This window comes from Juglans regia, chromosome 2 (assembly GCF_001411555.2).
Source record: "Juglans regia cultivar Chandler chromosome 2, Walnut 2.0, whole genome shotgun sequence".
Classification (NCBI taxonomy): Eukaryota; Viridiplantae; Streptophyta; class Magnoliopsida; order Fagales; family Juglandaceae; genus Juglans; species Juglans regia.
In genome coordinates, this window is record NC_049902.1 from 19425082 (window position 1) to 19450913 (window position 25832).

General features: G+C 38.6%; 2 protein-coding genes across 13 annotated transcripts; both read left to right on the forward strand.

Moving 5' to 3' along the window:
* The first annotated feature begins 3548 nt into the window (after positions 1–3548).
* LOC118347671 lies at positions 3549–4238 on the forward strand. Its single transcript, XM_035687690.1, has one exon. The coding sequence runs from the start codon at positions 3549–3551 to the stop codon at positions 4236–4238; it is 690 nt and encodes a 229-aa protein (XP_035543583.1).
* A 1070-nt stretch (positions 4239–5308) lies between these two features.
* LOC109019322 (alkylated DNA repair protein ALKBH8 homolog) lies at positions 5309–15449 on the forward strand. 12 transcript variants are annotated; one of them, XR_004800879.1, is made up of 9 exons: positions 5309–5480; positions 5571–5938; positions 6950–7045; positions 7192–7278; positions 8544–8669; positions 9285–9575; positions 10981–11046; positions 11367–11623; positions 15169–15449. XR_004800879.1 is itself a non-coding variant. In XM_035687809.1 (8 exons), the coding sequence occupies exons 2-8, from the start codon at positions 5636–5638 to the stop codon at positions 11421–11423; spliced, it is 1032 nt and encodes a 343-aa protein (XP_035543702.1). In that variant the 5' UTR covers positions 5312–5480; positions 5571–5635; the 3' UTR covers positions 11424–12125. The 12 variants fall into 12 exon arrangements, 9 of the variants coding, with proteins under 9 accessions (XP_035543702.1, XP_035543704.1, XP_035543705.1 ...); XR_004800878.1 differs by having other exon boundaries at positions 5320–5480; positions 6944–7045; XR_004800880.1 differs by lacking the exon at positions 15169–15449 and adding an exon at positions 10448–10638 and having other exon boundaries at positions 5320–5480; positions 6944–7045; positions 11367–11416.
* Positions 15450–25832: the final 10383 nt, after the last annotated feature.

Here is a 25832-nt window from a genome sequence, read left to right on the forward strand (position 1 = left end):
GTAACATTAAGTGTAGGGCTGTTAAAAAATCTAAGAGGGAGCAAGAGGGTAAGGAGCAAAATGTGACAATTTCGATGGCGGGAGCTGCGAGTCAGCCCCGCATAGATCAATGAAGGTTTTGAGTTGGAACTGCCGAGGGCTTGGCAACCCTCGGACAGTTCAAGTCCTTGGCAAGCTTGTCAAGGAAAAGCAGCCAGATATAGTCTTCTTAATGGAGACTAAACTACGTTCTAATAAAGTGGAAGCTATACAAAGGAAATGAGGTTTTAAGGGTTGCATTGTGGTGGAACCAATAGGTTTGGGTGGGGGTCTGCTGATGATGTGGAAGGATGTGGATGAAGTGGAATTATGCAATTATTCTCAATGGCACATTAGTGTTTGGGTGAGAAATGAAAAGAATAATGAAAGGTGGTTGCTAACGGGATTTTATGGAGATCCTGATGTTTCTAAAAGGGATAGGTCCTGGGATCTATTGTCTGAATTAAAACCTTATAATGAGATTGGTTGGTGTGTGATTGGGGATTTCAACGAAATAGTGTCCCAAGATGAGAAATGGGGAGGAAGGGAAAGAAGGGAGGGGCAGATGGAAAAATTTAGGAATGCATTGGATGATGGAGGTTTGAGGGACCTTGGATGGAAAGGAATAAAGTACACTTGGAGTAATGGGCATGGAGATGAGACTTTCATAAAAGAACGACTGGATCGAGCTGTAGCAAACAGAGAGTGGAGGACAGGATTTGATGAGATCCAGGTGGAGACTGTTTTGGCTTGGTGTTCAGATCATTTGCCTATACTCTTAAGCTGTTCAAAGGGTTGGATGGACAATAGAAGATTCAAGAGGTTTTTTAGATATGAAATGTGTTGGGATAAGGATGAGGAATGTGGGGAAGTAATTGAGAGGGCATGGAAGTATCAATCAGGGGGGGTTCAAAACAAACTAATTTCTTGTAGACAAGCTTTGTGCCACTGGTCTAAGGAAGCAGATGAAAAAAGGAGTAGATCTATAAAGGAACTGACTGATAAGCTAAAGATCCTAAAAGAAACTGAGGGTCCTGAGAAGATAACTGAAATAAAGCTGATTAGTGGGAGGCTGAGTTTACTGCTTGATCAAGAGAATGTTTGGTGGAAACAGAGGGCAAAGAGTCACTGGCTGAAACAAGGGGACCGTAATACCAAGTATTTTCATGCTTGTGCAACTCAGAGGAGAAAAAAGAACACCATTGTGGAAATTGAAAATGCCCAGGGGCAAATGCAGAAAGGCAAAACAGATATTGAGGAGGCTTTTATGGGTTATTTTGCTGAGCTCTTTACAACAACACACCCATCCACCCGAGAGATTGAAGAGTGTATTGCTTCCACTGATGTGAGGATTAATGAAGATATGAGAGGGGAATTAGAAAGGGATTTCTCCTTTGAAGAAGTGGAGAGGGCTTTGAAGCAAATGTCAGCATGGAAGTCCCCGGGTCCCGATGGTTTTGGGGCTGGTTTTTTCCAAAAACATTGGAGTCTGGTGGGAAAGGAGGTATGTTTGGCTGTTTTGAATTTCCTAAATGGGGGGGTGATGCCCACAGGTCTTAACCATACTCATATAGCTTTGATTCCAAAGGTTAAGGACCCAAAATCTGTGAAGGATTTTAGACCGATTAGCTTATGCAATGTTTTGTATAAGTTAATCTCGAAGGTGTTAGCTAATAGGATTAAAAAGGTGCTGAATGTGGTTATATCACAGAACCAAAGTGCTTTTATTCCCGGTAGGCTTATAACAGACAATATTATGGTGGCTTTTGAACTACTTCATACAATGCAGACCAAACAAAAGGGCAAATCAGGTCATATGGCCATAAAGCTTGATATGTCAAAAGCCTATGATAGAGTGGAATGGCCCTTTTTACAAGCTATGCTCAAAAGATTGGGTTTTGGTGAAAAACTGTCCAAGCTACTTATGAATTGTGTGTCTTCTGTTAGTTACTCAGTTGTGGTTAATGGAAAGCCTGGAAAGATCATTGTTCCCTCGAGGGGTTTGAGACAAGGGGACCCTCTTTCCCCTTATCTCTTCTTGGTCTGTGTTGAAGGTCTGAGCCAATTGTTTAATAAAGCTGAAAATGAGGGTGTGATAAGGGGAACAGCAGCCGTGAGAGGAGGCATTAGGGTAAATCATCTTTTATTTGCGGATGACTGTCTGATTTTTGGAAGGGCTAGAAAAGATGAATGGGATAGCATCTATGCAATTCTTGAATGCTATGAAAAAGCCTCGGGACAGATGTTAAATAAGCAGAAGACTTCTATTATGTTCAGCTCTAATACAAATAAGGAGGTCAGGGAGGAAATATTTAGAGTGGCTGGATCTGTGCTTTGTGACAGGTATGAGAAATATCTGGGCTTGCCGGCAGTGGTTGGTAGGTCAAAATATAATGCCTTAAGAAGCATCAAGGAGAAAGTTTGGCATAAACTCCAAAACTGGAAGAATAGCTTTCTCTCTAAGGCAGGAAAGGAGGTATTGATCAAAGCTGTTCTTCAAGCAATTCCTACTTATTCTATGAGTGTGTTTAAATTACCTCAGCGTTTGTGTCATGAGATTGAAGCTTTGTTTGCAAAGTTTTGGTGGGCACATCATAAAAATGGAAAAGGGGTGCATTGGTGGAGGTGGGACAGATTGGGGCAATGCAAGGGAAGAGGGGGGCTGGGATTTAGAATGTTGGAAGATTTTAATAAGGCCTTACTTGCAAAGCAGGGTTGGAGACTGTTAAAAGAGCCTGAGTCTTTAGTTGGAAGAATTTTTAAGGATAAATATTTTAAGAATCTTCATTTGCTTGAGGCCCCTTTGGGTAAATCTCCATCATTTGTATGGAGAAGTATATGGTCTGCTATGGATGTGCTGAAGAGAGGAATGATATGGAGAGTTGGAAATGGAGAAGATATCAAAATATGGGGCCAAAAATGGTTGCCTAAACCTGGCTCTGGTTGTGTCCAATCCCAAGTGAGGTTTTTGCAAAATGAAGCTTATGTAAATGAGCTTATTGATACGGTTGGTCAGAGGTGGAAGGAAGAGTTGGTTAGGTTGGTTTTTGAAGAGGAAGAGGCAAATTTGATACTGTCCATTCCTATCAGTCGTGGGGGGGCAGTGGATAAAGTAATTTGGGAACCTGAAAAGAATGGAAAATATTCTGTTAAAAGTGCCTATCTTATGGAACAAAGGGAGCGGGGGAGAACTATGGGTGAATCTTCTGAGATGAACAAAGAAGCTGACTTGTGGAAGCAATTGTGGAAACTGGAAGTGCCAGGGACTGTTAAACAGTTTTTATGGAAAGTAGCTAATGATATCCTTCCTACAATGTTAAATTTATGGAAGAGGAGCATTGTTAAGGAACCAAAATGCCCTATATGTTTGCTGGAAGTGGAGTCTGTGATGCATGCCATTTGGAATTGTTCTGCAGTTTCAGATGTGTGGGCAGAGGAGTCCAGTAAAGAAATGGTGGTCTGGAGAACAAAGCTTCACTCAGTTATGGACTGATATGTATAGAAAATTGACAAAAGATAATATTGTAAAAATGGTGGTGATTATGAAGAACATATGGTATAGAAGAAACAAGTTTGTTTTTTATACTCATTTTTTAAGTCCTGCACAGGTTATACGGATTGCTGCTATAAATCTTGAAGATTATTCATCGGCTCTAAGGAAGGGGGGTGAGGGAGTAGTACAAAAGTGCATAACCAGAAGAGGATTGGGATGGCGAAGGCCTGAGGGGGAAAGCTTTAAAGCAAACTTTGATGCTGCTATCAATGAAGTTGAACAGACCATGGGACTGGGAGTTGTCATCAGAGACTGTAATGGACAGTTGTTGGCTGCAAAATGTGCAAACAGAAAATGTAGAAGCTCTCCTTTCATTGCAGAATGTTCAGCTATGTTGGAGGCTATGGAACTATGTAAAGAACTGGGTTTTTGGGAAGTGTGGCTGGAGGGGGATGCAAAGGAAGTTATTGATGCAGTAAATAGAGAAGAGGATGATGATTCCAGGTTCGGCCATGTTATAGAAGATTTAAAGCAAAGCTTGAGACAAAGCAATGCATGGAGGGCAGTGTTTACACATCGAGAGGGTAATGAAGTGGCGCATCATTTAGCAAAAATTGCATTACATTGTACTAATGATCAATATTGGATAGAGGAGGGACCTGAGTCGATTAAAAATTTATTAGCTATTGACAGGCTACAGAGTGATATTGTAACAGTTGTTTCTTGAATACAAGGAGGTTCTTTTCAAAAAAAAAACATTTGAAACACTTTTTACATCTCAAATTCGGAACACTTTTACACCAACTCATGTACAATCACTTTACAATTTACAAAGCCCATCTTCCAAAGGAAACAGGAAAAAAAATCATGAGAAATAATGAGCCCCTTTCAACGGTTTTTCCAATGAAATATTATAAAAAATTAATACAATTATTTGTAGATCCCACCACATTAAATATTATAATAAAAAAATTAAATTAATCTCATCTTATCTCTATAAATAAATATACACTTCATATTATTTCATCTTATTTTATCTATACTTAATATATCTCAATATTAATTATATATATTTTAAAAAATTTCATGTTTAAAAATAAACAAGACCTTAGAATTCATAAGAGGGAAAATAAAAGAAAAACGTAAGAAAAATAAATTGGATAAGAATTTGATGAAAATTTTGAAAGAGACATAAAAGTCAAATTAAGAAAAAAAAAAAGAATATACATCAATTTTCATAAGTTTTTAATGATACCACATGATTATAACTACGAATTATTAATTATTTTTACCCACACATCTCTTCATTGCTAGATCTAAATATTATATTCTTTTCTCTTCAAAATCGTTAAAAAATATTTTAATAATAAAATTATGAAAATTCTTATGTGCAGTTTGGATAGTAATGAAATAGTTTTAAATAAAAATTAAAAATTAAATAAAATATTATTAAAATATTAATTTTTAATGAGAAATGATAGTTATGATCGTGAATGTACAAGCGCCGCACAATCGTTTTGAAAAAAATGAATAAATACGAAATTCACATTAAAAAAATAATTTTTTAATAATAAACTCCACTTTTTTTCAAATTACTTGCACGATACTTACGTAATTCCATGATTATATGTAATATTACTTTTTTTTAATATTATTATTATTTTAAAATTTAAAAAATTTAAATTACATAAAAATTTAAAAATATATATAATAATAAAATAAAATACTTTCGCTGTTCAAACCGAACTTAATTCCAAAAAACTACCTACTCTCTCGAACGCTTCAATTTGAATCCTTATTACCAACGCCATTAGGTTCATCCTCTCGAGGGAGGGCCGGGCGCAGCTGCCCAATTACTTTTTTGGGCCAAGCAAAATCAATATCACCGTCCTCTTTAACTCTTCGGTGTAAGCCCTTCCCACTACGTTTTTGCATCGATTCTCGCGCGGCTTCCCAGTTCCCACCACCGGTGTGTGTTCTTTTGACATTATTGGAATCTTTCTTTCTTTTTTCGGTTTTTCTTCCACGAACCCGCTCTAAGAAAATTGTTGATTGGCAGAATTCTTCCACTGAGGCGAAGAGATTGAGCCGATTCAATCGGCTGTAACGATATCCTTCACTTCCATGGGATTGCCAAGGTTTGGGCGTCCGAAGGGTTTTGAAGGCGATTCGAGTCCCAACCTTTACGTGGCCAACTGTGGGCCGGCGGTGGGACTTTCTTACGACTCCATTGCCTCAGTTTTCAGTGCCTTTGGGGAACTCAAAGGTGTCTTTGCGGCTGACGACAGTGGTGCCCGTGTTATTGTTTCTTATCGTGATGAGAGTTCCGCCACAGCTGCATTGGAAGCATTTGATGGACACCCTTGTCCTGACCTTGGAGGCCGTTCGTTGCACATCCGGTATTCAGTAATTCAACCCACTTCACAGGTATGTTATGGAACTAGCGGGCTCAGTCAATATATATGATTGGGGAGAAACTTATTGTGAGACTTCTTTTTTTTTTATTCAAGTTTGTGAAACTTGTTTTGGTTTTCTATCTGTTTTTGTCGCAAAAACTAGGCTAGTGATTAGATCATTTTCTTTTGAGAGATAAATTGTTATTCTAATTTTTTTAGGCTAAACTTTAACGATTATGTCTCATGATTTGCTCAAAAGGCTGTTTCTGGGTTCATTTTCTGTTATCTTGCATTTATTTACTTTTTGCTCCTTACGATGAATTTGTATGTAATATCTAAATTCATACTAAAACTAGTTTTTTTTTTTTTTTATAAGTAAAAATATATATATCAAAAGGAGTAACCAAGTATACTGAACGTATACAAGAGAACACCTTGCCCATAATAGAAAACCCCTAATAACCCAGAAAGCCCATGAAAAACAATCCAAAATACACCAAGTCTGACCCCAACCCCTTGCTTCTCCTAGAACTAAAACTCTTCCCAAAAACCCCACTCCAACCCCTTGTTTTGTCTTCACAATACCCTCCCTTTAGACTTCCCTCTAGATGAGCTATAACCCTTAGCGTCGTAGTTGATTCCCGAAAAAAGACGAAACTCCCTACTTTTCTTGAAACTTGATTTGGTTTCAAGTGCGTGGCTTGCCTCAATCGCAGTCTTAGATGTGATAATTGGTGTTTTCTCACACGGGATTTGTACAATTTGGTTGGCCATTGCTTAATTCTTGTCTCTTAAGCAGATAACTTGGAATTTGTCTTAGATAGACTTGATATTTGAATTCCTTGTTAAAATCTGGACAAGTAGCCAGGAACATTGTGTATTTATCGGAAGCCTTTTATAGGTATACTATCGAATTCATTCGTGTACAAGTAGATCTTCAATGGCTCAATGGAACTCATTATCTTTTATCATACACAAGCAGCAGTATCCATTATGTATATGTCTCTTATAGATTGATAAAGTTGCTTGCCTTCAGGGGCAGGTTAATGACTCAGTTCCAGTATCGTTGATGGCTTCTGAGTTGAACATTCCTGGCCTTTACTTATTGCAGGACTTTGTCAGCATCAAAGAAGAGGAGGTTAGGTTACTGTCTTCTGTTGCAGGACTTTATTCTTGCTTTACTCAATCTTCTGCACTTAAGCTTCTAATCCTGTCTGAGTAAATGTTGCATGAAAGTTTTTGGCTTTCACTATATTCTTTATGTTACATTTCTTTGTTGTTCAGGAATTGCTTGCAGCCGTTGATGCTAGGCCTTGGAAAAGTCTTTCCAAAAGAAGGGTTCAGCATTATGGCTATGAATTTTGCTATGAAGTATGTCACATGATATAGAAAAACTAGCTCCTCCTGTCACTTCGTGCATATACACACGCACATGTATATATGCGCACATATGTATATATAAAAGTACACACTAGTTGATATGTATGCAAGTCAGCATATATTCTGGGCTAGACTTTGTGGGACTCTGGTGTAAAAAAACAGTTAGTTTGCATTGCTGGATAATGGAATTATCGCTGCCATAGTAGCTGTAAAGCATTTCTTGGCCTCATTTTACATTTTCTTTATTTTTATTTTTTCCTCTGTTCATTTATTGTTTTCTATTTTTTTTGGCTGCAAGAACTGGTGGAAGTTTGTGGACAATGTGGCTATACCTAATACGAGAAATTATTATAGTTTGCAGTGCTGTTCTTATGATTAAGTTCCAGGATCTTGCTACAAATGCTGCCCCAATCCATTATTTTCTTTTCAGCACCTTGATCTAAGCTTTATTTCTATGTTTTTTCTAGTTTTTCCATACTGTGTGGGTATGATAATTTGAGCGGTCTGGGCTTTAACTGACATTCTTCTATGCACATCTTACTTACCAAATTTGCATATATTACTTACCAAATTCAAACACATTGAATAATAATTGAGCCTTCATGAAATCCAGAATAAGCCACAAGAACTTCTCACATCAACATGTGGTAGTGCTCTCTAGTTGTTGTATATGCATGTTTATGGCTTCTTGGTATTTTTCAAATGTATCCTATGACCAATAATTGTAGCAGATTTTACATGATGGTCACTAAGGACGAGAAGGTCTTATATTGGTGCAAAATAGAATTATAAAGTAGACAACCCTGTTTAAATGAGAACTAGAGAAGTTATTGCTGGTAAGGGAATACCAAATTGGTCTACATGTTGGGTCTGCTATTTGTAGATTGGATGTGTTTTCTCTGGCATTTATGGGAAGTCAGATTTCTCTGGCCTCTTTTATTTGGAAACCATAAATTGTGATCTTATGTTATCTGAGTTTTGCTAACTGGGATAGACGCAGTTGTAAATGTTGTACAGATGTATTATACAATATTATTTTTATTGATAATAATATTTCATTTTTTGTGGTGGTGTTATGCTTTTTCCCTTATTGAGAATGATTTTACGGCCTTTTTACTCTTAGTGAAAACTTTCAATTCTTAGATCTCTTTTTTCAAGTAGGATATGAATGTCAACTGATCAGTGAATATTTCTTTTCATTTCCTTCTTTTTTTTTCTATTTCCCTTTCCCCACCCTCTCTCTTTTGGCGGTACAGACTAGGAATGTTAATACGAGACGGAAATTAGGTGAACTTCCCTCATTCGTTTCCCTCATTCTTGAAAGGATCTCATCGTTTCCGAATCTTGATGATTCTGCCAATATAGTTTTGGATCAATTGACGGTATGTGGTAATGTTTTTCCCTACCTTAAATATTTATAATAATTCCGATAATTGTCAATATAAAACCAATTGTGTTTGTGGGCTAAGGCTATTGTATTGAATGGAGAAGAATTTCTGGATTTGCTTAGTCTTTTTTAGTTAGTGTATGTAGGTATTTCCTCTTGTATACCTCTTGTGTACTTGGGGTATGCCTATTCTTGGTAATAAATCTCTTATTAATTATAAAAATAAAAAATTTGTCAAGATAAAACCCCTAGGGGTTGACTCAAGTAGTATAGGCCTTGGGCTTGGGGTTATGCTCCCCCCAGGTCTAAGGTTCAAGTCCCTTTGGGTGCAAACAATCTCTAGGGGCCATCAAACTGGGGGATTTTCCCCCTGAATCACCCGATGTGCACTTGTGGGAAACTCCTTGCCGAGGGCCTATGCACCCATGGGATTAGTGGGACGCTGTTCCTGGACACCCGGTGCCAATCAAAAAAACAATTGTCAATATAATCTCCTTTTAATTATAATTGTATTCGTAGTTCTTTTTAATTATAATAATCCCTCAGAACTATATGATGGTAGTTTTTTAGGATTTATGATTAAGATCTAAGATCAATGGTTATGTTACAGGTTAATGAGTACCCAACTGGGGTGGGCTTGTCTCCTCACGTGGACACCCATTCTGCATTTGAAGGATTTATATTCAGCCTTTCATTGGCAGGGCCTTGCATAATGGAGTTCAGGCAATATGCTGAATGTGCTTGGCTTCCTAACCATACCTCAAGCCCCAGTATGAAAATGCAAAGTCCTGAAGATGACAAAAGTTTCTTAAGGAGGGCAATCTATCTTCCCCCACGGTCCATGCTTCTATTATCTGGGGAGGCTCGTTATGCTTGGCATCATTACATTCCACACCACAAGGTATATTATATTGACCTCGGATCATCTACTTGTTATATACTAAAATTTTAAATTGATGTGCACTTCTGAGAAAAAAATCTTGGGATTGTAGTTTGTTTATTTATTTATTCTTTTGATGAATGATAATGTGAGATATAATGATAATTGGGCCAATACATATACACATTAATACGTCAGAATGTGAGAAAAACACCGAAGTATTTTCCGGAGATAACCTTCCAATCATCTCATTCCATGTCCCTCATCCAATGGCTTGTTGATTCAGCTCACATTGAGGACAGATTAATTTCATAACTTGGTGGGACATATCTATTGAATTATATTAATGAAATATTTTATGTTTGAATCACAATTATAAAGTTCAATCAGATCTGACTGAGTGTTTTGCTTCCCACTTTGAGCTTTTATAATTTATTTCTAATGAAATGGTTTTTTTTTTTTTTTTTGGCTTATTTAATGACAATGAGTTCTCATATGTTTCTGATTCAGTTATATGTAAATTCTTATTTTGTGATTTTGTAATTACTATTGGATCATAGTACCAGAGCCTAGTAAATGAAATGTTGCTATTTCAATTCTAAGAGCTCTTTCCTGAGAGTACCCTGTCTCTCCCCCCTCCCACTTTGTGGGGTACCTACCCTATGCTTTCTGGGTGGCCCCGACTGCCCTTCCTTCCTTCCCTCTCCCTCCCCTTCCCTTCCCTTTTCCTTAGATCTTGCGCCTCCTTGGGCTTGATCCCAGCCTTTTCTCTACCGGATGGGGTCTTTTTATGTGCATTCTTGCCCCATGCTTGGCCATCGTTATTGTGGAACTCCTGCATCATCTCAACAGCAATTTTCTTGACGATTTGTGCATTTTCTTCTCCCTGCCAGCAAGATTACCGTCAACAATACATCTGGGTGGCTGCTTGGTAGTCTTTTGATGAGCCTGGATGGAAGGTCACTTCTTGCCACTCCTTTGAAGACACCTCAGCAGTTTTTTGTTGGCTCTCTTAAAGTGCAACAACCCTCCCATGAAGTGAAAAGGCTGCCCCAGTATACCTTGTCTGTAGCCTCCTCCAGCAGTATGTCTTCTGCCTCTTGTGGCTACTGCCATTGGCACCACTGCTGCTCTAGCTGGCCTCTCCTTTAGCTTGTGAGAAGTTTTATTGATTTGATCCTTTGGCCCATGTTTCAAAATTTTATTTTGAGCTATATGCCCAACTATTTTGCTGCATTGGTTATGGGTTCTGTTGAGGCCCCTATTGCACCCCCTTGTGAGCCTTTTTTTGTAAAGTTAATATAGTTTGTAATTGCTTAAAAGAAACTATTGGATCAGATTGAATACGTCTCTCTCTCTCTCTCTCTCTCTCTCTCTCTTATTTATACACTTACCTGATGGCAAGCCGATAATCTTTTGGTTACAGATTGATTTGGTAAAGGACAGCGTGATCAGGAGGGGTTCAAGGAGGGTGTCTTTCACGTTTCGTAAGGTGTTTGGAGTTACTTTTTAACCCATTCGCTGCCAGATGAATTGACCTATATATTTTGGAAAATGATTTGTGCATAGGGCATGCAATCCCCCCATGCACGCTTTTTGGGGAAAAAAAAAAGTGGGATCCACCTGAAAAACCTATTTTTTTTTATGGTGAGTCCCACTTTTTTTCAAAGGGATTGTGCAGTACTTGCATGTCCTAGACTTGTATCTAACGTTACTTTTTAACCCATTTGATTTCAGTGTGTATATGCCAATTTTCGTTCAAATTTTTTCCTGTTTTCTCCTGTATGAACTATTTACTTTTACTTTTTCCAGGTTAGAACGGGTCCTTGCCAATGTGAATTTCCCCAGTATTGTGATTCCCAGAGATGAGAGGACTGGTTTTTATACTGGTTGAAAATCAAAGGCTGACAATTCAATGCACAAGCGTCTGCGTCACAACAATCATAATTGTTTGTAGGAAATCGTTAGTCTAGACTCTAGAGCGACACTATTGGAGTTGGACTCATTATCAAAGATGATACATTCTCCTATTTTCCGAGGATCGCACAGATTATTCCTTCGCTTAACAGGTAGATATTAGGTTCCCTTGTCTTGCAAGAGAAAATCATCTTTATTTACCCAAGTCTCCAGACAGGAAAAATAACTTATATAAATAAATATGCTAATGCTCAAATGATAATTGATTATTCCCATTTTGATGGCATGGTTACTTTTGATTATTCCCTCACTATTCTTCACTTTTTGTGACATAGACACCTCCAATCAAAGGGTCATTCAAGCTCATACCTCCCCCTTCCAGAAGTCTAGAGTCGTGCAACGCACAATTTACTTCATTTCATCACTTTTCCACCCCGTTCTTAGAGAAAAACCCTTAAGAGCTCTCTCCGGTAGATTTCTGAGTCGTTTTGCGTTGTGTTTTCAACCCCTTGTATGTATTTTCTCGTAATGACTCATTCATAAAAGATGTTCGTCTTTGAGTGCAGTTTCCATGGATAGCTTATTCGTTTCATTTAGGGGTCATTTGAGTGGTCAAAAGTTGTTTTAACCATGGAAAGATCACTCTGGGCGTTAAACTGAAAAGTGTTATATTTTGAAGTTTTTGACCAAACTAATAGATAGATCTTGGTCCGAAATTTTTATGGAGTATTTTTAACATATGTATATGAATTTTCATTGAGGATTTGTTGCATGAATAAAGTTTTTGATGAAATATTTTCTTAGATCTAGAAACTTAGAAACTAGAAAAAGAAAAACAGTTTCTGTTTTGAGAAAATTTGAATATTTTGTGGTTTAATCTTACTTCAGTGCCTTTGATATTTTTATAGGATGATCTTAAGCCTCTTATATGAATGTTAGGATGTTATTTTGAAGATTTGTGGTATTAGTTTCAAATATATGAATTTTTATGTAAGAGAATAATCGGTTAGGCCAAAGGCTTGATGTATTTGATTAAATTCATGTTTTGATTTATTTTTAGTCATGTGATTTTGAGTTTAAAGCTTGGACTTGTTTAAGGACACCTTTTTAAACCATGGGGTGTTTCGGGTTTGAAGATCTCATCTTTTTAAATTATGGATCAAGTGGTTGATCAAATCTAGTTAAGAAAATTTTTCTGTTTTTAGACAAAGTGTGGAGCTGAGTACTTCAAGTGGTGTTTTGTGACTTTTTTTTATATTTTAGAAGCATGGTTGGTCTTAGGATAATGTTATGAGTATATTAGAAGGAATTTTGGTTTAATCATGAGTTTTGAAAGTTGGAAGAATTGTAACAAAAATCAAGAGAAATGGCCTATAGATGTTTCGGTCGTAGAGTTTTCCATAGTTGTGTTTTGTTTTAATTTTTTTCTAAGTTGATATTTGACTTTAGGATAAAATTTACACGATGAATGTAAATTTTGGTATTTTTAGAATTAGGATGCAAAATCCTTAAGTTAGGGATAAAATAACCATTTTCCCACATATATAAATTTCTTATTGAGTCTTGCGAACTATGCATTTCCAAGGTAAAATTGTAATTTTACTCTAATTTGTTTTAGTTTTTTTTTTTCCTTGTTTCTAATTTTTAGTGATTAAATTTCAAATGTCTCTACTTATAGTTTTTCGTATTTTGTAATTTATTCTCGTAACGCGACGATCGCTGTAAGTTAGCTTTTAACTTACTATCAGTTTACTTGTATGTGTGATGGGTAAGGGAGCTACAGTTGTGTTTGTATGTTATTATATATGTGATGCTTACACTATATTTTGTAACGTATTGCCATTTGTTGCAAATATGTCATGTTACGTATGTCATCTGTTACATGTATGTCATGTCATGTAATCTTCATTATTACATGTAATGACATGTTACGAAATATTATATGTTATATGTTATGCTATATTGTCTGTTTCATGTTATGTCATACTATGAAATGTTTTCTGTCAAGTACGTCATGTCTGTCGAATTACGTTTATGTCATGTTACGCTATGTCGGAACTTCTGTCTTTTCGTATTCATGTCATGTTTCCTCACGGGCACAGTTTATGTATCTCAGGAATAGTCATATCAAGTCAATTCATGTCTATCACTAGGGGTGGGCAGTGGGGCCCCGCCCCGCCTCCTCATGGGCGGACGAGCGGGCTACCCCGCTCCTCCCATGCGGGGGCGGAGTCCCCCGCCCCACATGGAGAGGGCCTAGTGGGGGCGGGATGACCCCAGCGGGACCCTGCCCCCGCTCCACATATATAAATTATATATATATAAATATATTGTATATAGATATATACAATTTATTAAAGACTTAAAATTATATTCAAGTCATTAGATTGTCTTGGCCTCCTAGGCCAACCTTTATATAGGAGGCCAAGGCAATGCAATAGTCATCCTTAAGTAATGTGGAATTATTACTAAGTCCCACATTGCTTAAAGATGACTATTGCATTGCCTTGGCCTCCTATATAAATGTTGGCCTAGGAGCCCAAAACAATCCAAAATCTAACTCTAATGAGTTTAAGTTCTTTTTATATTTATAAATTTTAATTTATTATTTAAATTATATTATAATTTTGGTCTAAAAAAATATTTTTGGACTAAATTTTTTTTTTTTAAACACAGTGTGTTGGCCTAGGCGGATGAGTTTTTTTCCCCCGCCCCCCGGCACCGGGGTAAGGGACCCCGCCCCCGCCTCCCGGGGGCGGGGGGCAGGGGAAAAACCCCCATCACCCGCATGGTGCGGTGCGGGGCGGGGGGCGGGGGAGGGTACCCCCCGCCCCGCATCATGCGGGTATCACCCCTATCTATCATAGCCCTAAGTGCTAGGATGGAGTAATATCCTAGTAAAACTCTTTTGTTCACGCTGGAGTGTCTAAATATTTGTGAAATTCTCTGAGTTAACGAAATACAGTCAACAGGTTATGAATGAGGCCTAACTAGCTGGTCACCGGAGCGCGCCAGACACTAACGTCGATGGAGCCATATTTTATTTCACGTGTCTACAACATTTGTGGCACAAACAATTCATGGAGCCACAACAATTGTGATGCATGACTTATGGGGTCACAACAATTGTGGCGCATACACTACATAAGACACAACAATTGTGACACATAGAATATGTAGGACCACAACAACTGTGGAGTACATATTAACGCACTCACAGCTGGTCCAGATACCATGTGTTGTGATGCGGTAATCGGCAGGGACACATGGCTTTAGGGAACCCATGTAGCACCCACATGGTCACTTTATTAATCAAGCTTATTGAACAATATTCCAAGTTCATTTCATGTTTCAAGTCATGTTATGTTCAAGTTTACGTTCATGTCAAATTTCAAGTTCACGTTCTTGCTATGTTTCAAGTTCAGTTCACGTCAAGTCAAGTCTCTATTTCAAGTTCATGTCTTGTCAAGTTTCAAGTTCAGTTCACTTTTCAGTTCAAGTTATGTTAGCTCATGTCATGCTATGTCAAGTTATATTATATTGATTATTAACTTTGATTATGTATTCATGTATTTACTGTCATGCATGCATCATTAACCTGTATGGAAGTTTCTTGTTAACTTGCTGAGAATTGTAATCAAATCTCACCGTGGTAGTCCCAACTATCATTCCTTTCGAATGGTAAATGATGTGTCAGGATCAAAGTAGGGAGCAGACATTGGCAAATTGGAGTGAGGTTGACCAGACGTCGCAGTCGTGACGCGGAGCTTATGGCCTCCATACTTAGGTTGTTGGACAGTATTTTGGCATCACTATTCAAGTTACGCGAGTTACTCAATAAACTAACCCAATAATATATTTTTGTAATGTAATTATGAAGCCCGGTCTCTCATGTTTTGATATTACAGTCTTCTGAGACTCGTATTGTAATAATGGATGTTTATTTTGTCAAGTATCTATGGATCATATTTTAAGTAATTGAGATATTATTAGTTTGATGCATAGTGTTGCTTAAAGAAAAAAAAAATTATCCTCTGCGAATATTACATATTGTTAGATACATGTTATGAATATTGCATCTTTATCTGTCATAAACGGGAGCAGGTACCCTTGTGTTGTTTGTCTCAACGCTTCAAATGTCCGTCTGATCGCAAGCGGAATCTAGGGGCATCACTGGCCCTGTCTGTGGGATCTATGAAACTTCATTGTGCTTTTTCGTACGCTTGCAACGATGCATTCTCAAGCAACTCGTGATCAAGAAGCAATTTCGTCAGGCGAATGAATGAACAAGCCAAAGGGAGCAACCAACGGAAAAATCCGTGAAAATGAGCAAAAGGCGAGGAAAAGCCAATACCATAAAAGGAGGGATGGAGGCACGCCCTCAAGAAATCAAAGCTCTAGGGCGGTGTATTCGAGCCTAAAAGTGCAAAATGGGAGTGAAGAACAAACTCGAAGTGATGGCAACCGTGACCAAAGAACTCGCCGCTGTTGCACATACCACAACATAGAGGGGCACTGGGTGGAAGATTGCTACTTCTTAAAATGAAGAATTGACACAATGCAGGAGAATGGGGAGCTAGACTGATTAGTTGCCCAGCTTTCCTCACCCCCAAGGCAATCAACAAGAAGGGAGCAAGAATAGTGTCAAGAATTCCATAAAAGCAAAAGCCTGAAGAAAATGAGAACAATGCGAGGGAATCCTGAAAGAACCTCTCACCAAAGTCCAAACAAGAACAACTCACCCCTCAGCAAAATCTGAACAATTATAGGAGGATTCGTTGGAGGCGGTTCAACATCTTTGAGCAAAAAAACACGTGCTCGAAAAGCGAGATATGAAGAAGTCTTTGCCATTGGGAGGCTGACAAAGTAGGCAAAAACCTAGAAAACCGCCGCCATCTCCTTTAATGATGACGACTGTGAAAACGTAATATACCCGCATGACGACACACTCATGGTGACAATGTTGCTCACCAACTTCACCACTCAGAGACTACTAATAGACAATAGGAGTTTGACCAATATACTCTTTTGGGATGCATTTGTGAAGTTGGGGATCGACCAAAACCAGCTTCGCCTATTGCCAACACCGTTAAAGAGATTTTCAGGAGAGACAATGTAGACAATGGATTCCATCACATTACCTACGCCGAAACAGGCTAGTGCATGGCCACCACCATGACGGATTTCTTGTTGGTCAAGACCTATTCTTCATACAATGTAATAATCAGGCGACCAACTTTGAACAACCTAAAGGCCGTCACCTCCACATTCCACTTGAAAATGAGATTTTCGATGGACATAGGCATGGGTGAAATACATGGTGAGTAGGTATTGTCACTAGAATGTTAAGTGCAAGAGCTCAAGAATTTGGAGAAAGATGTACGAGCAATAGGATTATCCAAGCCTAATGAAGGGACGCCACCGCCACCCCGAATATGGGAGTCTATGTGGATGATTTGCTGGTTAAGAATAAGGAACTCGATGAACATGTAGACCTGCAAGAAGCTTTCAGCATCCTATGACAATATAAAATGAAGCTCAATCCTACGAAATGTGCGTTCAGCGTGGACTCAAGCAAGTTCCTTAGCTTCATAGTCTTGGAAAGAGGAATATAAGCCAATCAGAGAAGATTAAGGCCATAATCAACATGGAGCCACCCCAAAATATAAATGAAGTGCAGAGGCTGACCAGGCGAATAACAACACTCAATAGATTTATGACAAAGTAAACTGATAGATGTTTGTCTTTCTTCAAAGTATTATGGAAGACTCAGTCCTAGAATGACAAGTGCGACCAAGTGTTTAATGAGCGGAAGGAATACATGTCTAATCCACCCCTCCTAAGTCAAGCTAGAAAAGGAGAAACAGTATACTTGTATTTATCGGTTTCCCCGGTTGCCATCTCAGCAGTACTGATAAAAGAATAGGAAAATGCCCAAAGGCCAGTATATTATACAAGCGGAGCTTTGAGAGGAACCGAGACTAGCTATCTAAAAATGGACATGCTGACCTTTGCGCTAATAACTATCATCTGCCGGTTGAGGCCACACTTCCAGGCTCACCGAATCAAAGGTTTAATTGAGGCTCCACTGAAAAAATTACTACAAAAGCCTGATGCATCCAAATGCCTCATGATTTGGTCAATTGAGCTAAGTGAGTTTGACATTGAGAATCTCCTCCGAATTTCCGTAAAAGGGAACGTTCTGGTAGATTTTATAGTTGAGTTCACCAATTTTCACGATGAAGTACAAACAACACCAATGGGGAATCCCTAGCAGATTTACATCGACAGCTCCTCATGCCGCACTGGCGGAGGGGTAAGAGTGCATATTGTATCTAATTTCGATGAAAAAGTTTACTACGTGATAAAGCTCACGTTCAAAATCATCAACAATAAAGCATAATGAATATGAGGCTTTGTTGGCAGGACTTGTCGTGGCAGAAGCATTGGGAGCAAAAGAAGTTGATATAAGGGTGTACCCCCAAGTAGTAGTCAATAAGGTGAAGAAGAATACTTGGTGAAAGGGGAAAAGCTTAAGATGTATCTACAAAAAGTATGGTAGAAGCATGATTGTTTTCAATATTCCAACATTAAGCAATTACCCTAGGAGGACAACTAGAAGGTGGACAAGTTGGCAAAAACTGCATCGAGCATGGATAAATTAGCTCTACCCTGGAAAGTAACTTCCAGAACTGTAGAAATCCCGGTCGTCAGGCTCAAAATCTCTTAACCAAGATCAAGAGCCCCAGAATGGGCACTCGACGTGATCAAGTTTTTATCTACTAGGAAACTCCCCGACGAAAAGTGGGAGGCAAGGAAAGTAAAAAATAAGTAGCTCGATTCACCTTATTAGATTGGGTGTTATACAAATGAGGCTTCTCCATGACCCTCTTGAGGCATGTATCCCCTGGAAGAAGCACAATATGTGATGATAGAAATACACGAATGAGTGTGTGGAAACCATCATAGCAAGAAAGATCTGGCTAGAAAAGCCCTATTACTGGCCATGTACACTCAAATAAGCAAAAGTTTCAAAAACATGCGCCAATACCTCATTGCTCACCAGAAGAATTAACATCGATTACGTTGCCTTGGCCCTTCACATAATGGGGGGTCAAAACCATTGGGTCCATGCCCCTACAAAGGAGTAAAATTCATCATCGTTGCCATGGATTATTTCACGAAGTAGGTGGAAGTAGAGGCCCTAGCAATAATCACAACTAATAACATCACTAGATTCCTTTGGAAGAATATTATATGCCGATTTGGTACACTTGAAGCATAATTTTGGACAACAAATGGCAATTCGATTTCGACCATTATCGCGATTGGCATGCCGAGCTAGGAATCAAAGTCAAATACTTCTTTCCAAGACACCCCTAAGCTAACGAACAAGTCGAGACGACTAACAAAACACTACTTGGCATCTTAAAGAAAAAATTGGTGAGCAAAAGAGGAGTTTGGGTAGAAGAACTTCCAGTTGTCTTGTGGGCGTACCGAACAACTACGAAAACTCCAACAGGAAAAACCCCTTTCGCCTTAACATACTAAAGAAAAGCAGTGGTATCAGTAGAAATCTAAATACCTAGCTACAGAGTCCAGCACTTTGGTGAGAAATTAAACAATAAAAAACTAGAAGAAAATCTCAACCTATTTGGAGAGAAGAGAGAAGAGGTGGAAACCAGGACAGCGACCAAAAAGAGGAAAATGGAACATTACTTCAACAGAAGGGTCAAGCCCAGATCATTTAAAGTGGGAGATTTAGTTTTAAAAGAAATGAGAGTAACTGCTCAAGAAGAAGGAAAACTCAATCCTCGTTGGGAAGGACCATATGTAGTAACAACTTGCCAAAAACCAGAGTCATCTTAAGGATGCGGAAGGGAAGAAGTTGTCTCATCCATGGAACGTTGAGCACCTTAGGCAATACTTTGTTTAAATTCGTTATGTAAAATTATTTCAATAAAGCTATCTGATTCTCCTCCTCGATATTTGTTTCTTGTGCCACGAGTTAAAGAGTGAAATGACTTCCTTAACTGTTTCACTCCTCGCCAATTAGTGCGGTTGAGCCCATCTTTCGCCTAATATCAAAGTCAAATGTTATAACACTAGCATTAGGCATTCAAATGTTGAAACAACTTTCTTAAGTGTTTCACTCCTCGCTAATTAGTGTGGCCAAGTCCATCTCCCACCTAATATGAAAGCCGAGTATCCTAACACTCGCATCTGATGATCAAATGATGAACCAACTTTCCTAAGTATTTCACTCTTAGCCAATTAGTGCAGTCAAGCCCATTTCCCTCCTAATATCAAAGTCGAGTGTCCTAATACTCACATATGGCAGTCAAAGGATGAACGAAGTTTTTTAAGTGTTTCACTCTTTGCCAATTAGCGCGGTCGAGTTTATCTCCCACCTAATATCAAAGCCAAGTGTCCTAACACTCACATCCGACGATCAAAGGATGAAAAAAAATTCTTAAGTGTCTCACTCCTTGTCAATTAGCGCAATTGAGCCAATCTTCCGCCTAACATCAAAGCTAAGCGTCTTAACACTCGCACCCAACAATTAAGGGATGGTGCCACTTCCATAAGCGCATCATCCCTCGACAGTTAGTGCAAGTGAGTTCATCAAACAAGTATCTTAACAGTCACATTCATGTAGACATACCAGTCATTTTCTACTCAGTAAAAGTTAACAGAACCCAAGCATACACAACAAATGAAGTCCAAACCAAAGTAAATAAAATCCAGATCACAGTAAAAAAATAAAACAAATTTGTCTAAAGAATGATGTAATTACAAGTAAAGTAAAGAAAATTAAGGATTGCGAGCTGAAGAAGGAAATGCGTCTCTACACAAGGAATTGATGACTTGGATGGTGGCGCGATCTGGATGAATGGATCTTAAGTCTAAAGATCTTAAATTTGTGTGAGAGTTCTCCAGCCAATGGTCCCTAAACTTTAGCAGATCATTTTTATAATCCAGCCCCTAGGCTCTGTTGCGAGCACCCTTGGCTGCAGCAAGTTGTGGGGAAAGGCGTACAATCTCCTCCCTGGCAGTACTCAATTCGGCTTTTAACTCGGTCGCTTGCTGCTCGGAGGAGGCTAATTTGAGCCTCAAGGTCTCTGTGACATGGCTAAGCTACAAATAAAGTTGGTTATCTCCTTGAGTTCCTTATTTGCCTCCTCAAACTGAGCCTCTATCAAGGCCATCTCACTGAGGATGGGGTCAAAGTTTAAGCTGAGCTCTCGATGAGAATTCTTCACCTGAGTCGCCCTGTTAGTATACTCGATGTAGCCATGCTCGGTCTCCTCGAGTTCTTGGTCAGGACGATGGAGCCTATCTTGCCTAGTGTAGTGTTCCTCCTCCAAGACTTTAGACTCGAAGTAGCACCGTGACACCTCCTCTCGGGACTTCTCCAAATCCCATCGAAGATCAACCACATCATCTCGAAGGGTGACAAAGTCATCTCTAGCAGTGGCAGAACTACTTATACAATACCCCAAAAATTTTTATAATTCACAAGTTTCCCTTATGTATATAGAAATCCCCCCCCCCAAAAAAAAAAAAATTATAAATCTTATGTGTACTATCCAAAATTTTCTAAAATATGTACATAAATAGAAATGTCTTTCTAATTTTTTCTTATATGGCCCAACATTTTATTTGATTTCTATTTATCATATATTAATTATGATATTGTCCTTTCAAAATTAATTTCTTTGCCCCTAACAATTATATTTATTTTAATTTTTTATTTTAGATAAATGTTGCACATTAGAAAAATTGCCACCCCACCACATAAAAATGTCAAGTTTTGCCATTGTTCTATAGCGTATGAGAATAAGACTCCGAATGGGAGAAAGACTCCTCCAACTTGTCCCTCTTTGCCCTTACCTCAAAAACAACTCGGCAAGCCTTGTCAGCAAAGATATGCAAAGAGTGAACCACTTCCTCTAGGTAAGCCTGGCGATAGATCATCCAATTGAGAAGAGAATCAACCCCCTAGGACACAAAACCAGTCAAGATTATGAAATGGAAAGGATGTAAATACAACAGCTAGAATAAGGAGGCAGACTTACCAAGGATAAAAACACTCCTAAGTTTGTGTGCAGTATCTCAAAATGAATCTTCCATATGCTTGTCAGCTCACAAGGTAGGCCCTAAGGAATGAGACTCAAAGGGTCTAGGCAACCCTGAAACGTTATGCTCCCCACTAGCAAATGAAGGCCTGGAACCATTCACCCGCCAAAGGCGATGAAGCCGTGGGAGATTATGGCAAGGTGGCACTGGCCGCAACTACAAATCTGTCATCCTCTCAGGTCATTCGTTATCACCCAAAGAAAGGACCTAGGCTGAAGTCTCCTCTAGATTCATGGGCAAAGAAGCTCTTCCCCTAAGAGGTGAGGTACTGAAAGGAGGGAAAGGTATAGAGACCCGAACCCTACTAAGGTTAGCACCTGAAGGATCATTGCGAGATAATTCCCAAGGATTGAACGGGAAGTTGGGAGTTTCTCTACCAAAAGTTGTGGAAGGAATGGATGGTGGGGTGCTGACCCCATCATCTTCGACATGTGAGGGAGCATCGCGATTGAGCCGAGGTAATGCCTCATCGTTGATCCAAGGCACTCCAACATAGTCTCCTGGTGCCGAAGACATCCCCCCGATGTCCTCGAAAGGCATCTTGGGAAGAGGACCCAGGCAATCCTCAGGGTCTACCTCTTCTTGAATGAGAGTCTGAACCAGGCAATCAAGAGTTGACAATGGCTGATGAACCTGCCATCGGTCGCCAAGCGAGGATGACAAATGCGTCCAATGAGGCTTAGAGGCGCTTTAAGGGCGATGAAACACGTCATTATTGTCCAAAACCAACTTGGGGATTTGAAGCCTCACGCTCAGAACTCTATTGAGCTTGGCCCTACCTGCTCCACTAACCATCTCGCTTCCCATGCGAGGTTTCTTCCCCTTCTGCTCCGGCAGAATAGAAGAGAGCCTTTTCTATCTATGAGGAGAGGATGACCCACTCAAAAATTGACCACCAAGGACATGGGAGTGGCCGGCAGAACAAAGAGCCTATCAATATTCACCCGAGTAAGAAGAACATCACTATAGACCGCCTCAAGGTTTTGTCCAATCTAAAAATAGACTTGTTGTAGGCGAGCTCTCTCATTGAGAAAGCACCACACCGAATTCACGATCCTCAGGAACAATGCTCCATAGTGTCTAGACTGAAAACTCTTGACCATTGGTGTTGCCTAATGGAAACTCCCAGCATGTACAAGAAATGAGAAAAATTCCTTATACCACTCTTTGGTGTGAAAGTAGTGGGACTCCAAACACACCACCATGTATTTGTTTCGTGAATGGAAACTGCATTGATTCTCGTCATGATGCCAAACATCATGAGTGTAAATGAACTCCCGAGCAATAAAGTCTGGATATTTCTCGCTGACAAGTTCCAAAACTTGACGCCACACAACTCAACATGATCATAAAGTCCTCCAGACATTAGGAAGAAGTTCTAAAAGGGATAGGCCCAAGAAATTTAAGAAGTCTTGAACAATGCTACAAAAGGGGAGTTGAAGCCCCATCAGAAATATGCTCGTGTATAGGGCAACCCAATCGGCAAACCCTTATGAATCATTGGCCCCACGATGGGCTCTAGACAATTCCACAACTATGGAGTTTGGAATCTTGCATAAGTTCCTCATCAAATCCAAATCTGCCTGTGATGTAGTTGCAGACCAACGATGTCATTCAAAATAAGGCGGATAGTGCGAACTAGCACCCTTAAACTTATTAGGGGAACTCTTGGGGACATGAAGAATGCAAACCACATGAGCCAAAGAGAGAAGTATTACGGGGAGCCATTAGCGATGAAAAGAGTAAAGGCTGAAAGGAAAAACTAGAAGAAGAGATATCAGAGTTTAAAAGGAGATGCAATGGCAAGAAACAGAAATGAAAGAGTAAAAAATAAAGAAAAAAGAGTTTAAAAAGTGGAACAACAATGGTTGAATCAACCCCAGCAGAAAAGAGACGAGTGTCAAAGGAACAGAGACAAATTAGGCAAATCTCAAGATCCGCACTGCATGAAAAGACACAGATGATAAGTCGACACACGTTATCCCAGATGTAGGAATATGTGTCGTTAAGGGAAGTTATCATAGGCAAAGACAAAGCGTACAAGGTTTACTGAAACAATGCAAAACAGAATATGAAATTCCCGTCACACTCGTAGGGTAACTAGTAGGCCGAATATTCCCATAAAGAAGTCGGGCTGAACCCCATGTCACAAGGGCCTATGAACCCAAAGCCATAAGCCTATCTAGCAAAAACGATGCCCACGATTGCCAAAATGCACTACGAGATTTGAATCCAATCGTCACTAATAGTGACTTAATGACGTAACGAACAAGGAGTAATATTGATAATCTTCATAATCTCCAGCGTGATACTCGTCCATGATATTGGCTCGTCATATTAATTCCCTCGTCATAGTACTCGCCACACAAGAGAATGTGAAGCACTAATGGTCCTTAGTCCAACGAGGATTAGCAAGGATCGGGTCGTAAGGCAAGTCGTACCAACTGAACACTCGATCTATATAAATAAAGGTCAAAACACATGCCAAAGGTCACAATCCAAAAATTGAAATGCTTCGTACACTCAATTCTCATTGACTTATGCATCGGAAGTGTCCCTCACCACACCGACCCCCTCTTATCTTTTTGGTGCAGGTTGCTAAAGGTCATTTCTAGGGGTATGAAACACTTCCACAATATGTATTTTCACGTTTTTACAAATCGATGCTACAATTTCAACTTTTGCAATAACATGAGAATAAAGAAATTCAAAATTTGGTATTCCTTCGATCTTTCGTTAGAAAATTAACGAGAGGATTTCAATATTTTTAAATTTTTAATTGAATTGTTGATATAGCATAATGATTCCTTGTGCCAATCAATCGAAGTCTAACACGTGGCAGATTACAATCCTTTTGTTAGTTTTCTAGCAAGAGATTGACAGAAGTACTTTTTTTTACAAACAAAGAATTGAGCAAAACAATATGTAATCAACGAACTCATAATTGGAACCAAATCAAGATGAAAACCAAGATCACATGTAGCCTCTGCAGCGACCTTGCTTGAAAGAAAAGAAGGAGATTGATGCCACCATTGGAGCGTATCATCCACTACTCTAGCATGTCTTTCCAAGAAATGTGCTACTTCACTGCCTTGTCTACCAACATGAACAACCTTCAGGTATTTGAAATTGGATAACAAAATTCTGCTGCGTTTAGATCGTGAGATATTCTCAAGTATTCTGTGAATAATAATGAAAAAGTAATAAAAAATTAATGATAGAATATTGAATAGTAGTGAATAATAATAAAAATATGTAAAAAATAATAATAAAATAATAAATAATAGTGAGATATTCTGACAACAGTATCCAAACCCCAAATGACTATAGTTTAAAAACTTTTCCTCGTTAGAATAGATATCTTCCACCACAAATTCACGATTTGAGAATCACCTTCTAAGATCAAGTTTGAAACGCCTATATACATAATTATTTGTAAACTAAGAGCCTCAATATCTTCCACTTCACGAGATACCTCAACTTCACCCATTTCCCTAGGTAAAATAGTTCCCACACCAAATTTTATTCAAAGACTGAGGACAAGCCATCAAAATCATGGTGTGTTTGAATAGAAAGTTCAGATAAGATAGTATGAAATAAGATTTTTTTAAAAAATTAAATAAAATATTATTATTTTATAAGAATTATTTATTATATTTAGAAAAAACTAAATTATTTATTGCATTTACGCGGTGGAGGAGGTTCCCAACGTAGCAAATGTTATTTCTTGTAGCTCTTCACATATGTAAGACAGTTATCTACTCTCTTTTGTCACAATATCAACATTTTGAAATAGTCTTAGAATTTTCGTTTTTTCACACTCCCCAAGCAATTGACAACATTCTCGAATCATGTTGCATACTTTCCCAAACCAGCATGTCAAAGTTAACTAGATTGATAAAAGTACTTAATTGATTTTTTTTTTTCTTTTTTATTAATTCTTAGCTATCAATATTATGGCAATTAAAAACTATGAACTTGATTCATAAAACGTGAAAATTCAAATATTGATTTTGTAATTAAGGATACGTTTGATTAATGAGAAGTGTTGAGAAGTGTTGAAAATATTTATGAATAATTATAAGTAGAGATTAGAGTGAGTTTGTGAGTTCCATTGAGAGTATTTTGAGTTGTTTGAATGTGTGAAGTATGTTGTGTTGTTGACTTTTGAGTAGGTAGTTAAAAAATGTATGGGTCTCATAAATATTATAATGATTTTAT

Coding starts and splice junctions, on each gene's coding strand:
- LOC109019322 (XM_035687809.1), top strand. CDS start 5,636: ATGGGATTGCCAAGGTTTGGGCGTCCGAAGGGTTTTGAAGGCGATTCG. Junction 8,670..9,284: donor TAGTTTTGGATCAATTGACG/GTATGTGGTAAT, acceptor GTTATGTTACAG/GTTAATGAGTACCCAACTGG. Junction 9,576..10,980: donor ATTACATTCCACACCACAAG/GTATATTATATT, acceptor TTTTGGTTACAG/ATTGATTTGGTAAAGGACAG.
- LOC118347671 (XM_035687690.1), top strand. CDS start 3,549: ATGGTGGTGATTATGAAGAACATATGGTATAGAAGAAACAAGTTTGTT.